This window comes from Prinia subflava, chromosome 10 (genome assembly GCF_021018805.1).
Source record: "Prinia subflava isolate CZ2003 ecotype Zambia chromosome 10, Cam_Psub_1.2, whole genome shotgun sequence".
Lineage (NCBI taxonomy): Eukaryota > Metazoa > Chordata > Aves > Passeriformes > Cisticolidae > Prinia > Prinia subflava.
The window spans coordinates 893,295-907,280 of NC_086256.1; the positions used below are offsets into that span (position 1 = coordinate 893,295).

At 55.4% G+C, this 13,986-nt stretch overlaps 1 protein-coding gene across 1 annotated transcript in view; it reads left to right on the forward strand.

The window, feature by feature from the left end:
* Window positions 1-9,927, forward strand: part of LRRC7 (leucine rich repeat containing 7) — a 56,990-nt gene extending 47,063 nt beyond the window's left edge. The window contains exons 20-25 of the mRNA XM_063406864.1: window positions 421-570; window positions 3,843-3,962; window positions 5,526-5,744; window positions 7,049-7,141; window positions 8,300-8,374; window positions 9,820-9,927. Of these exons, the coding sequence (XP_063262934.1) occupies window positions 421-570; window positions 3,843-3,962; window positions 5,526-5,744; window positions 7,049-7,141; window positions 8,300-8,374; window positions 9,820-9,927 (765 nt within the window). The remainder of the gene's footprint in view (window positions 1-420; window positions 571-3,842; window positions 3,963-5,525; window positions 5,745-7,048; window positions 7,142-8,299; window positions 8,375-9,819) is intronic.
* The last annotated feature ends 4,059 nt before the right edge of the window (window positions 9,928-13,986 follow it).

A 13,986-nucleotide genomic window follows, 5' to 3' on the forward strand; every position in this document is an offset into this window, starting at 1 on the left:
CGCGCCTCTGGCTGCCCCCTCCACCCCAAATTTCACAGCCTCTGGCTGCCCAGCCCACCCCAAATTTCACAGCCTCTGGCTGCCCAGCCCACCCCAAATTTCACAGCCTCTGGCTGCCCAGCCCACCCCAAATTTTCCCGTTTTTCGCTCAAAGCGAGGCCCGTGCCAGCCCCACCGCCCCTCCTGTGCTGTCAGCGTGGACGTCCTTCCCCCGGTGCCCGTCCTTCCCCCGGTGCCCGTTCTCTGTACGAGGAGCAGTGTCCTCGCTGTGTGTGACCAGTGCATGCCCGGAGGAGCTCTCGGTTCTCGGGACTGTTTGTTGGCTTAAACTAAAACTCTGTGAACTTAACCATGTATGTGTGAGACTTAATTCTGAGCATGTGTGTTCATACGTGTCCCGTGGTTGTTTCCTCTACTCAGAGCGCTGCTTACAAACACCACACAGTTAGCCTTGGCATGCTGCACTCTGGAGGGGTTTCAGCCATGCATGCCGGCCGAAGCATGACTTTAAACTTGCAGCCTAAATCTAAATTTGAAAACCAAATGCTTCAAGAGCTACCTCTACCGAAAGTAAGTATGGGCTAGCCAGCACTGCCGGCATTCCCGGTTAATTAACGATCCTTGCTTCCTCCCGGGTTAGCTTCTGCCTCTTCCTCGTGCTTCTACGGTGCCTGGTCCACAAAGCAGGGCTGGCAGGGATGCGGCTTTGCCCCCTTGGTGGCCTTGCTTTTTGGATCCCCGAGCTCCCTGGCTGTCCTTCCTGCCCTCCTGCTCTCCTCACACACGCCAGGCTCTGTCATTTGCTCAGTGGGGAGCACAGTTTGCTCTGGGGATGGTTGATCCCAGGAAAATGGGTGTGGAAGCATTAAACAGGCTCCAGGAGACAGAGATTTCAGTATTTGAGCAGTAATTTGGTGTGCTGTAATACCTGATGGGTTTGGAACACCTTACTACAGCCAAACCCATTTTAAACTTTGAGAAACGCCTGAAAAAGAGAATGCTTTCCTCATTTATTTACTGTTTATCTTATATTTATTACCAATATCTTGTTGACTCGTATGACATACAAAACTATGTATTCCCAAGGAATATCTGAAGGGAGAGGGGCACAGACAAGGCAGAGAGGGCTGCTCCTGCAGGATTCTCAGGGTCAGGGAGGGATGCTGAGACCTTTCTGTGCATCCCGAGGGACAGGCACGGCTCAGCCTCTCCCTGCCCTGGCACAGGAGTGAGGGGACAAAACCACAGCAGCTCTGGGGGTAACTGGAGGGCAGCAGAGCCCGGATCCCGGCGTTCCAATGGGATCATCTGTGCTGGGAATTGCCAGGCTGGCCCCCGGCACCGGCAGTTCCCAAAGGAGGGCTCCAAGAGCTCAGATCCAGGGGTTTGAGGAGAGCAGGACCCTTCAGCAGCAGCAGGGGCTGGCCCAGAGCTGGGCCCTGCTCCTCCTGCCCACCCCACGGGCGCTGCAGCCGGAATTCCGGGCAATCCAGGGCAGGATGGCAGCGCCAGGGAGCAGGGCCAGCCTCCCCCGTCCCTTCCCCTCCATCCTCTGTCGCCTCCATCCCACGTCCCCCAGGCCCTGCTCTGGTCTGTGCTGCTCTGTGTGGGCGGGAGGCTCCGGGGACCCCTGGATGTGTGTGCTGGGCAGGGACACCCCGGTGTTGTCTTGGCTTCCCAAGATCTTGTCTGTCTGCTCAGGTACTTGTCACGAGTCCCTGGAAAAATCCATTGGCACCAACCCCAAAGAGCGGTGCTGGTTCCCTCCCCACGTTAGGGATGAGCTGTTCTCTGGCACTCCCAGGGCTTGGGCTGTGGGGGAACATGGATATCGATGGTGGATGTCTGAGGAAATTCAGGAGTCTGCTCTGTGATATATTTTGGGGTGTGGTCTGATGTGGATTATTCTGCTTTTCTATTCCACCAGCATTCCATTGCTCCATATCCATAGAAACTGTGATGCTGAACTGCACTGAGGGGTTGTTCTCTTGCTGTACTGTTTGGGGAAATCACTGTTGGGAACGATGACTGCAGGGGGGATGACTGTTGGGAAAATACTGTGTATATTTTGTGTTGTTAAATTTTATTGCCTCACGCCTTCCACAGAGTTTGCATTTCCTAAAGAATCCAGGCCACAGCAGTTTAATCCTTGCCTCTTCTCCTCCCTCCTCCCCGTGGCCTGGATTCAAGAGAGTAATGAGTGAGCTCTGGTGGTCAGGAAATCAACTTGAACAATGAATTACATTGAAAACGTTCATGACACCAATCTACTCCCTGTAGAAAATGTGGGAAGCGCTGCTTTTCCTCTTTTCCCCAGATTTCCTGGAGGTGGAGCTGGGTTGCAGCCTGTCCCAGCTCAGACAATCACCAATATTGCAAAGGGAAAAAATCCCTTTTGCTGCAGCAAATGAAATCCCAGGATTTCCCTGTTTATGGAGGAAGCTGAGAGCACCCTCTGCGTTTTCCCTTTTCCCTCTGCAGGGCAGGCCCAGCACTCTCCAGAGGGATCCTTTCCCTTTCTGGCTCCCTGTGAAAAGTTTTAAAAGTTTGTGGCTTGGTGCAACCCATTCCCAGAATGGGAATTCCCACTTTCCTTGGGAATAAAGTGAGGAGGGGAGCAGAGGTTCCCTTGGAATGACCCAGAGGGGTCCATAAATTGATCCCCTGGGATGTGAGTGAATTCCCAGCTCTGCAAGGAGGTCCTGGGCTTTAAACGGTGGAAATGTTTTTCAAGTGGTTTTTAATAGAAGAAAAATCCCAAATTCCTTTTTTTTTTCTGGAAGATTTCATGAATGATGAAGGAATTATCATGGAAGTTTCCTTTCATTTTAAATAATCGGGGTTGGACTTTTGTCACTTCGCCTCAGAGATGTGATTTAAATCAGAATTTCTTTCTATTTACTTTCCAACTCCTGTTAAAAATAGTTTTAAATGGAAAAATTCCCAGCTTTCACATTTCGAAGCAAATTTGATTAATTCTTCATCCATCAGAAGCATATCCTGATTTTTTTTTCTTTTTAGTCAAAGCTGGAGACGAAATTCCTGGAATGGCAGAGGAAGAATAGATATTTTTTGTTCCTTTGCAGATTCCCATTAATCAATAAGAACTGCACTGTGCCAGGTGCTGTCAGTGGCAGGACAGTGCTGGAATTTTGGGAAATCTGACACCCAAAAGGTGTTAGGAACCCCCAGGGATGATCAGAGACAGATGATGGAAACTCAGGATGGGGCAGGAAAAGTCCAAACCCCCTCCAAAGTCCTGAAAACAGGAACAAAACAACCAGGGAGGGAAGAGACAAGGAAGAAACATGGAACAGGAGAGAAAAGGGAATTATGAGCACTGAGGAAACTCTCCCTGTGTGTTGTGACCATTCACAAACATTGAATTTCAGGTTCATTTTATACAAAAACGTCCCTGGCACAGCCCAGGAGGTTCTGGGAGCTGCCCTGGAGCCAGCACAGCCTCGGCACTGCCAGCAGGGGATGTTTTCTGCACGAAACAAAACCAGCTGGTTTTTCTGGGTGGCAAATCCCTCCTAACAAAGTTCCTGCTGCTGGAACGAGCAGTGAGGAAATCCCAACCCCAGAACCAACGCCAGGCTGGTTCAATATTGCGATTTTGCCAAAATCTGTCTCTCTGAAAGTAACGCGCCCCGTTCAGTGGGTGTTCTCTCTCACCATTCATTATTCTCACCATTTCTGTCCCCAAAACCTCCCGGGCTGCTGCTGGCAGAGCCCCCGCGCCGCGGGCACCGGGGCCCTGTGGCAGCAGTGCCGGCCGGGCTGTGTGAGCTGAGTGAGGCTGTGCCCGGTGCCTAAAGGCTGCCCTGCCTTTGTGACAGACCCCGTCGCAGCAGAGCGGCCTCCTGGACAACGGGCAGGACGAGGTGGCCGTGGGCAGCCCCTGGAACCCCTACCCGCTGGGCCGGCGGGACGTGCCCCCCGACACCGTCACCAAGAAGGTAAGGGGTGCCAGGCAGGGCCCGGCCCGCCCCGGGGCAGCACCGGGGGTGTGGGCAGCACTGGGGGTGTGGGCAGCACTGGGGGTGTGGGCAGCACCCAGGGGTGTGGGCAGCACCTGGGGTGTTCCGAGGCTCAAAGAGAGAACTGCTGTGAGTCGAGGGAGGCGTTTTCACGGTGCCCCTTTGAGCTCTGGCTCTGCTGTGGGCAGTGGGCACGGAGGGCTGGGCAGGGCTGCTCCTGTCCCGGTCCTGCAGGGTCTAATCCCAAGGTTTCATCCCAGTGATGTTGTTCAGTCCATGGAAAGCATGAGAGGTGGGATGGCTTCAGTCCTGTCCTGGTCCTGCAGTCTCATCCTGAGATTTAATCCCAATGAAGTGGTTCAGTCCATGAAAAGCACAAGGGGTGGGATGGCTGGGCTGCTCCTGCCCTTGTCCTGCAGAGTTTCATCCCAAGGTTTCATCCCAGTGAAGTTGTTCAGTCCATGAAAAGCACGAGAGGTGGGACAGCTCCAGCCCAGCCCTGCACAGGCACAGCCCTTTCCCTGATGAACTCCCTGGGAAAGGGTCTCATTTCTGGCGGTTCTGTGGTGGTGGATACCAAATCCCAGTGCTTGGAGCTCCTGCTGCCCCTCCCAGCTCCAGCTCTGCCCGTGGGCTCAGGAGCTGCTGGGCTGGGCCGGGCTGAGCTGGGCCGAGCTGGGCCGGGCCGGGCCGGGCTGCTCTGCCCATAAAGCTGGAGAATGCAGAATCCTCCCAAGCTGTGCCTCCCGAGGAGCCGCAGGGATGAGCCAGGATAAGCGCAGGGATCGCTGGCAGGAGATCCACCCGATCCCCCCTGCCCGAGCCCCGGCAGCGAGTGACCCCAGGTGTGCACACCGGTCCCCGCTGTGTGCAGCCATCCCAGGGAGCTCCTGCTGCTCCAAGCTTTTATCCAAGGGAGCCGCAGAGGCAGCAGCCCTCGGCTTCACAGGAAACGCTGCCAGAGATCCCTGAGCAGGAGAATTGCTGGAGGGTGGGAAGGAAAAGCCATCGCTCCCGGAGATGCCTCCAGGCACAGGAGGGGGAGGGAGGGAAGCTGAGGAAGGGGAGGGATGGCGCTGGCCCTGACAGGCGGGTTTGTTGTCCTCTGTAGCGGTACACAGCTGGTTTACACAGACACAGTGAGTCTGATCGTAACAGACCCAATTCGGCTGGCCTGGCTTCTTCTAGAAGCCCCCAGGGGAGCAGAGACCTCAGGATCCCCACCTGAGCCCTGGGTGCAGACACGGCCAGAGATCTGGGCATGCAGAGATTCCCGAGCAATCGGCTCCCCGAGCCCGGGAAATTCAAACTGGCTACGAAAAGGAGCTGGGAACAATGAAGTGGTCACTGGCTGCTGGCCAGGACTCAGCAGAGCTCTGTGCGGTGCGTCCGTCTCCAGCCCGCGGAGCTCCTGTCCCCTGCTCTGCGGGAACGGGGATGGGAATTGCCGGGATCCCGTTTTTCCCGGCTCCGGGGGCCGGGCAGGGCGGGCTGGGCCGGGCAGGGCGGGCAGGGCCGTGCCCTCACACAGGTTGCCCACAGGCAGGCAGCCACATCCAGACGCTGATGGGGTCGCAGAGCCTGCAGCACCGCAGCCGGGAGCAGCAGTACGAGGGCGGCATGAACAAAGTCACCATCCAGCAGTACCAGCCGCCCCTGCCCATCCAGATCCCGTCCTCGCAGGGCTCCCGGGCCCCCCAGCCCCAGCGGTGCCTCATCCAGACCAAGGGCCAGCGCAGCACCGACGCCTACCAGGAGCAGGTGAGGCTCGGGGGCACCGCGGCTCCGGGCACCGCCGGCTCCGCCAAAGGGTCCGGGAGAGCGGACCTCGGGCAGGAGGGGCGGCTGAGCTGGGCAGCCCGGGGAGATGGGGCTGGGGGAGCTGTGGCTGGACTGGGGGAGCTGTGGCTGGACTGGGGGAGCTCTGGTTGGACTGGGAGAGCTCTGGTTGGACTGGGAGAGCTCTGGTTGGACTGGGGGAGCTGTGGCTGGACTGGGGGAGCTGTGGCTGGACTGGGGGAGCTGTGGCTGGACTGGGGGAGCTCTGGTTGGACTGGGAGAGCTCTGGCTGAGATGGAGGAGCTGTGGCTAGACTGGGAGAGCTGTGGCTGTAATGGGGAAGTTCTGGTTGGACTGGGGAAGCTCTGCTTGGACTGGGAGAGCTCTGGCTGGACTGGGAGAGCTCTGGCTGGACTGGGGGAGCTCTGGCTGGACTGGGGGAGCCCTGGTTGGACTGGGGACAGGCTGGGTCTGTCCCTTCCCCAGCAGCAGCCGCCAATACCCGTGTTCTCCCAGACTGACCCAGTGACACGTTTGGAACTGAGGTCCCTGAGCAGAGCTGGCATTCCCGGGTCAGACTGGGATGATGGAATTGGATCAGCCCTGCAGGGAGCCTCGATGGCCTCTGGACAGCAGAGATCCCCTGGAGGGAGGATGGGTCCTGGAAGGGATAAAGAACCCTGCCCCAGCTGGGTTTAACAGCTGCCCATGGACAGCAGAGATCCCCTGGGGGGAGGATGGGTCCTGGAAGGGATAAAGAACTCTGCCCCACCCTTTTTTTACAGCTGGGGATAGAATACAAACTTTTGGTTGCATCCTGCATCGCAGCCTAAGACAGGAGTGCTCAGTGCAGGCTGTCAGATCCCGGCAGTGCTCCAGAGATCCCAGAGTATTTTATCCATTTTATCCTTGGCTTTGTCCCAGGGGTGCTGCACGTCTGGCTCCTTGTGGGAAAATAAAATTGCACCAGGCAGAGCCTCACTGATGGGTTTGCCCCAATGTTTGAGTGAAAAACTTGGCCAGGGTGAACTTCTCTTTCACAATTCTAAAGGGTTTTTTCCTCCTTGAAAAAAGCATTAAAATCCATGCAGGAATCTGTGAACCACAGGGAATGTTGTGGTGTTGCTGCAGTGTGGGGAATCCTGCCAGTTCTTGCAGTTTATTGCAATATTCCAGTGGCTTTTCCCGTTTTGTGGAGTGCAGGGGCTCAGCTCTCCCAGGGAAATGGATGGGAGGGAAGGGGCTGGGGCAGGGTTCAGTGCTGACTCCCTGCTTTTCCTACCCAGTTCTGTGTGAGGATAGAGAAGAATCCTGGCCTTGGGTTCAGCATCAGTGGTGGAATAAGTGGACAAGGAAATCCATTCAAACCTTCTGATAAGGTAAGTGTGAAACTCCTCCCTCCCTGCTCCTTGTTTGAGAGGTCCCAGAGTGGAGGCAGAGAACATGAGGGGGATGTTTGTGCCCCTCTCTTGGTGGAACTGAAAGATTTTTTCCCCATACTTGGCTTAGTTTTAGGGTGGTTTTTTTGTTGTTTCTTTGTTTTAGCAGAGTGTTGTTTGCCTTTTTTTCCCCCAGTTAAAGATGATGAGGGAATCAAGCATCAATCCCATCAGTGTCTGGCCCATATCCCTGGATAAGATTTTTTTTTGGCTGTTTTTTGGAGAATTGTCTCTCTTACTTTTTAAGAGTCACCTTAGACCCCAATTAAACTTCTACTAAATTAATTAGCAGGAACCCTAAGGTGCAGAATCATCCCTGGAGGCTGAAATTCCAGGGTTTGTAGCTGCTGTGTCAAATAAACCGAGCCTGGAAATCCCTGGATCCTTACAGACCCATGGCAGCAGTTCTCTCCTGTTCTGGGTGGTCAGGGACATGCAGGATTCATTTAGGGAATTGCACATTTAAAATAAATCTATTTGCAACAGAAAGAGGCCTCAAAAACTCCAGCCTGTGGTGAGTCCCAGCTCCCAGAGCTGTAGGATTGGGAAGTGGACTCCTACCCGTGGATTTGTGTTTGGTGCCTGGAACTGAGTGGAGTTTGTTGGAAAAGGAGGCCTTGAACACATTCCTGGGGTTGGTGTTCTTGGATAACACCGGGTTCATGTTGCAGGGCCAGAGAGAACTTCCATAACCACGGAGAACGTTTGGCAAATCCTGAAATTAAAGCTGTGTTTCCTAGAGGAAGCAAAGATGGCTGTGCAGATTATGATACTCATTATTCTAATAATTACCACTTGCTCCATTTTAATTACCCTCCTGATAACCTGTCACTCTTGCCCTGTTACGCTGGACTTTCTTTGTGATGTGGGATTTTAGTTTAAAATGCCCCACAATTACTGAAAAGTGCTGCAGGTCCCAGAGAGCTGCCCCACCCCCAAAGGGGTGTTTGACAGCAGAATAAAACTGAATAATCCAGTCTGGTGCCACCCCATCCCCGGGGTACCCAGAGCCCCCAGGCCCCAGCTAGGGAGCCCCGTGGTTTTTGGGATGTAGTTCTTGGAGAAAGCATCCTAACCTGTGTTACTTCTGACTTATAGGGTATCTTTGTTACTAGGGTTCAGCCTGACGGCCCCGCCTCCAGCCTGCTCCAGCCCGGAGACAAAATCCTGCAGGTAGGGCTGCCCTGGGCTCACCTGGAAAGGCACTGGGGGGGTTTGCAGCACCACTGGAGCACCAGTTGTGTTGCAGGGGCTTCAATATTGATTTACAGCTGGAACCCACAGCAGTTTTTGCCCTGCTGGGCTCCTGGTTTGAATCCAAACTGGTGGGCAGGGATTGTCCCCTGTGCTGGGCACCTCCAGCCCTGTGGGCACTTCTGGGCACCCCCAGACCAGAGCCTGAGGGGCTGGAGAGTGTCCAGGGAAGGGAACAGAGCTGGGAAGGGAATGGAGAATCCCTGAGGGAGCTGGGAAGGGGCTGGAGAATCCCTGAGGGAGCTGGGAAGGGAATGAAGAATCCCTGAGGGAGCTGGGAAGGGGCTGGAGAACCCCTGAGGGAGCTGGGAAGGGAATGAAGAATCCCTGAGGGAGCTGGGAAGGGGCTGGAGAATCCCTGAGGGAGCTGGGAAGGGGCTGAGCCTGGAGAAAAGGAGGCTCAGGGGGGACCTTGTGGCTCTGCACAGCTCCTGACAGGAGGGGACAGCCGGGGGGATTTGGGATCTGCTCCAGGAACAGGGACAGGAGGAGAGGGAACGGCCTCAGGCTGGGCCAGGGGAGGTTTGGGTGGAGGAATTTCCCCATGGAAAAACCCTGTGGCTCTTTGGGTATCAGGCTGCTCCTGCTTTTCCTGCTGAGGTCCGACAGTGCCCTCCCAGTCATTCCCAGAGAATCACAGAACCACAGGGTTGGAAGGGACCTCCAAGGTCATCGAGCCCAACCCCGGCACCGAGTGCCACATCCAGTCTTGTTTTAATCCAATATCCAGCCTGCATTTCCCTTGGTGCAGCCCTGGGCTGTGTCAGGGCCCTGATCAGCCCCAGCCACTCCTCCTTTGCCCCCCTCATTCCAGATCCTCCTCTCTGGAGCCTGTCCCTGTCTGTGCCACTTGTTTTCCATCTCCCAGCCCAGCCTGGGCCCTCTGTCCCCACATCTGCCCCGTGAGCTCCCTCGGGATCTTCCAAACACCCTTGAGATCCCTCCCAGCCCACAGTGCAGAATTCCAGGGTTCCATTAATGCCTTTATTTCCAGGGTTCCATTAATGCCTGATTTTTGGCACAGCTGTCGATGTATTTGGAATTTTCCCTGCCTGGAGTTTGAACTCCTCTTTTCCAGAGGAAAGATGTTTTATTTTATTAAGGCTTTAAGCGGGTCCTGGTCAGACCCCAAAGCCATAGCAATGGCTGGAAATTCCCAATTTCAGTGGGAATGAAATCATTCCTTGGAGCCCCCAGCCCAGCCCTGAGGCCCACAGAGGACAAGAGAAATGTGTGTTTGTGTTATTGAGAAATCCTCATATGCTCATTATTTATTTCAGCCTTGCTTTTAATTGCCAAATATCCCTTTTTTTCCCCCAAAAGCAGCCACTAAAGCCTCTTCCCTTGTGCTTTCCCTGCTGCAGGCCAATGGACACAGCTTTGTCCACCTGGAACACGAGAAGGCTGTGCTCCTACTGAAGAGTTTCCAGAACACAGTAGACTTAGTTATCCAACGTGAGCTTACTGTCTAAATATTTTTTTATAAATAGTAAATATGTCTAGCCAGATCTAATGTTCAAACAGATTTATACATAGGAAACCAATTTTTTGCCAATTGCTGGACCAATGGCAAACAGTAGTGCCAAATGTATAATACTCTATGTTAGTACCAATCATCGGGAGAAAATATAAGAATTAACTCTATAAATATATTGTTCATGTGGCTCCGTATTAGTTTTACTTGTCAGCCTCTGGCTGTGCATTGGTGCGTTTTTTTAACCAAGTTCCTTCTTAAAAGTCAATTTCATATGATTTCAAAACACAGAAGCACATACAAATCCTTTAGGAATTCTGCTGTCCATCAGAAACACTGCCTCAAAGTTGTATATGCCTTTATAAAGATGAAATATATTAACCTGTACTTCCCATGAAATATTTCTATCATGTCGCATACGAAAGTATAGAGAAGAAAATATTTTCATAAACACCTCAAAGAAAGTATATATTAAATTAAATTTAATAATGTTCATTTATTTTCAATGCAAAGATATTCTATGCCTTATGAAAATACCTGTACATATGCCGTGTGTATAGCTGGCTCCGTAGGGATCAGGAACAATTCACTAAACAGGGTGAGAGACTTCTCCAACTGTAACTCTGGGACCTCGGGACAAGGAACCCACGTGGGAACGGGATAACCCCCTCTGGAACGGGATAACTCCCTCTGGAACGGGATAACCCCCTCTGGAACGGGATAATCTCCTCTGGAACGGGAGAACCCCCTCTGGAACGGGAGAACCCCCTCTGGAACGGGAGAACCCCCTCTGGAACGCGATAACTCCCTCTGGAACGGGATGACTCCCTCTGGAATGGGTGCACTCCCTCTGGAATGGGATAACCCCCTCTGGAATGGGTTAACTCCCTCTGGAATGGGATAACTCCCTCTGGAATGGGATAACCCCCTCTGGAATGGGTTAACTCCCTCTGGAATGGGATAACTCCCTCTGGAATGGGATAACCCCCTCTGGAACGGGATAACCCCCTCTGGAACGGGATAATTCCCTCTGGAACGGGATAACCCCCTCTAGAACGGGATAACCCCCTCTGGAATGGGATTACTCCCTCTGGAATGGGATAACCCCCTCTGGAACGGGATAATCTCCTCTGGAACGGGATAATCTCCTCTGGAACGGGATAAACCCCTCTGGAATGGGATAACCCCCTCTGGAACGGGATAACCCCCTCTGGAACGGGATGACTCCCTCTGGAGTGGGTGAACTCCCTCTGGAATGGGTCAGGTTGGACAGGGCTTGGAGCAGCCTGGGCTCGTGGAAGGTGTCCCTGCCCATGGCAGGGGTTAAGCAAGGTGAGCTTCAAGGTCCCTCCCAACCCAACCCATTCCATGGTTCTGTGATTCCAGCTTCTTCTGGAACGGGTTAACTCCCTCTGGAAAGGGTTAACTCCCTCTGGAACAGGTTAACTCCCTCTGGAATGAGTTAACTCCCTTTGGAAAGGGTTAACTCCCTCTGGAACAGGTTAACTCCCTCTGGAACGGGTTAACTCCCGCTGGAATGAGTTAACTCCCTCTGGAAAGGGTTAACTCCCTCTGGAACGGGTTAACTCCCTCTGGAATGAGTTAGCTTCCTCTGGAACGGGTTAACTCCCTTTGCTTTGGCTCTTCCCTCGATTCCATGTGCACACACTACAGGAGAACACCGAGGACAGGCAGGTTTGGCTCACGGATGGGAGGAAGGTTGTGATGGTGGCAGTAAAACTCCTTTTGTTGCTGCTAATTTTACTCTTTAATTTTCCATTTCAGACCCCCCATTGACATTGTTGTGTATTTCCCCCCTGCTCCGAGCCCTGCTCGGGATATTCCCGTGGGTGAGGCTCTCTGGGATCCCTGACGGGAGCCCTGGGAGGGGATGGGTGCAGGTGTCAGAGCTGACACTGCCCAGGGAGCTGCAGGAGGCCCTGGGCCAGCCTGGGAGGAGCATTCCCAGCACAGGGGCAGTGGGACAGCCCCTCATCCCCAATCCCGGGGCTGTTCCCAGTGGAGAGCCCCAAGCCCAGACTGTGCCCAGCTGCTGCTGCTGCTTCAGGGGTGCCGGGGTCCAGCCTGGTTGTCCCTGACAGCAAAATGGGAAACACGGGGAAAGCCCCCTGCAGGTGTTTTTGGGGATCCCAGTGCCCTGAGCGATGGCCAGGGGCTGAGGGACAGCTGGCTCTGGGGTCACCTGCACCATTCCCACCCCACGTCCCAGAGCCGAGGGTGCAGCCGCAGCCCACGGGCACGGCTGGGGATGTTCCACCTCTCCAGGAATTCCCAAACCTCCCCCTGGCTGTGGGGCCGGGGGAGCTGCAGACCCAGGGAAGCCTCCAGCACCCTCCACCCCTAACAATTCCCCATTTTCCCAGTGCCAGATGACAGTTCCTACCCAGGTGACGGCAAACCAGGAATGTTCTCAGCCAGTTGTTCCCAGCAGTGACCATTTACCATCCCCGAATCTGGTTTCATGTTTTCCTAGGTATTTTTTAACACACCCACGTCTGCATCTGTGTTTGGTGGCAGTGCCAGCCCTGGGAGGGGACAGGGGCTCCACACAGGGAACAGGCAGGACAAGGCTGAGGGTGAATGGGGCAGCTGAGAGCAGAGCCAAGGAAATCCAGGGAAAATCTGAGTGGGAAATGCCCAGGAGGTTGGTTTGCTGTTGGTAGTGAGCACTTGGAGTGTAAAGATGTCACTTGGTTAAAACCCTTTCCAGGGCCTAAAGGGGCTCCAGGAGAGCTGGGGAGGGACTGGGGATAAGGGATGGAGGGACAGGACACAGGGAATGGCTTTAAGATGAAAGTGGGGAGATTTAGGTGGATCCTGGGCAGGAATTCCTGGCTGGGAGGGTGGGCAGGCCCTGGCACAGGGTGCCCAGAGCAGCTGTGGCTGTCCCTGTCCCCTGGCAGTGCCCAAGGCCAGGCTGGAGCAGCCTGGGACAGGGAGAGGTGTCCCTGCCATGGCAGGGGTGGTACTGGAGGGGCTCTGGGGTCCCTCCCAGCCCCCTCTGGGGTGCTGTGACCCCTGTCTGCTGTAATTAGCACGGAATTACCTGATGCAATCAGAAATGCTCCTGTCCAGACGAGTGTACAGAGCGCTGGTGGGGAATGCAAGGACAGGGAATGCAAACCAGGGAAATGAGCCCCACACATGGATCAGCTGAGGGCAGGGCTCAGGGGAGAGGGCTCAGGGTGTTTATTCCCCCACGGATGAGGGATGGGGCTGGGGGCTCCGTGACCCCCCGGGCAGGCAGAGCCTGTCCCGCAGCCCCAGGGCTGGGGACAGGTCCCAGAATGGCACAGGGGGTGACAGAGCTGTGGGGCCACCACCCACGCTGGCAGGATTTGGACACAAACAAGGACAGCGAGTCCCACCTCAGCGTGAGGAAGGGCTGCTCTCCCTGGAGCTGCCCAGAGCGGCTGTGGGGTCCCCCAGCCCCACCCGGGCCCCTCCCCGTGTCCCTGCTCCAGGGGTTCCCCGGTGGTCCTGGGAGCTGCTGGGGTGTCCCAGCCGGACTTTCCAAAGGCCCTGGGGATGCTGTGTGCAGCCGGAGCTCCCTGCCCTGCCCGTCCCTCGCACCCCTCTGGCAGCCCCGAGCCGGGGCTGTCCCGGCGGGCAGGGCAGCCCAGCCCTGCCCACACAGCTTTGGGCAGGATCCGCACCCAGGATCCGCACCCAGGATCCGCACCCAGGATCCGCACCCAGGATCCGCGGGGAGCTGGCCCGGCCCCGGAGCCACGGGCGGGCACAGCCGTGGTGGCACCGGGGCCAGCCCGGGGGTGGCACCGGGGCCAGCCCGGCGGCGCCACCACCCCGTCCCCAAAGGCACCATTTGCAAATCGTGGAATTTCAAACCAAAAAAAACCCCAAAAAAGCTTTTTGCCAATCCTCTCCCTGGCCGATTCCAGCTGGTTTGGTGGAATTGACTGACTGGTGCCATGGCACGGGTCAGGATTCCCGGGGTTCCGGGCACTGGAGGTGGCACTGGGGCCTTTGTGTGTCCCCCCCCTCCCTCCCTCCCCCTCCCCGGGCAGGGCACTCG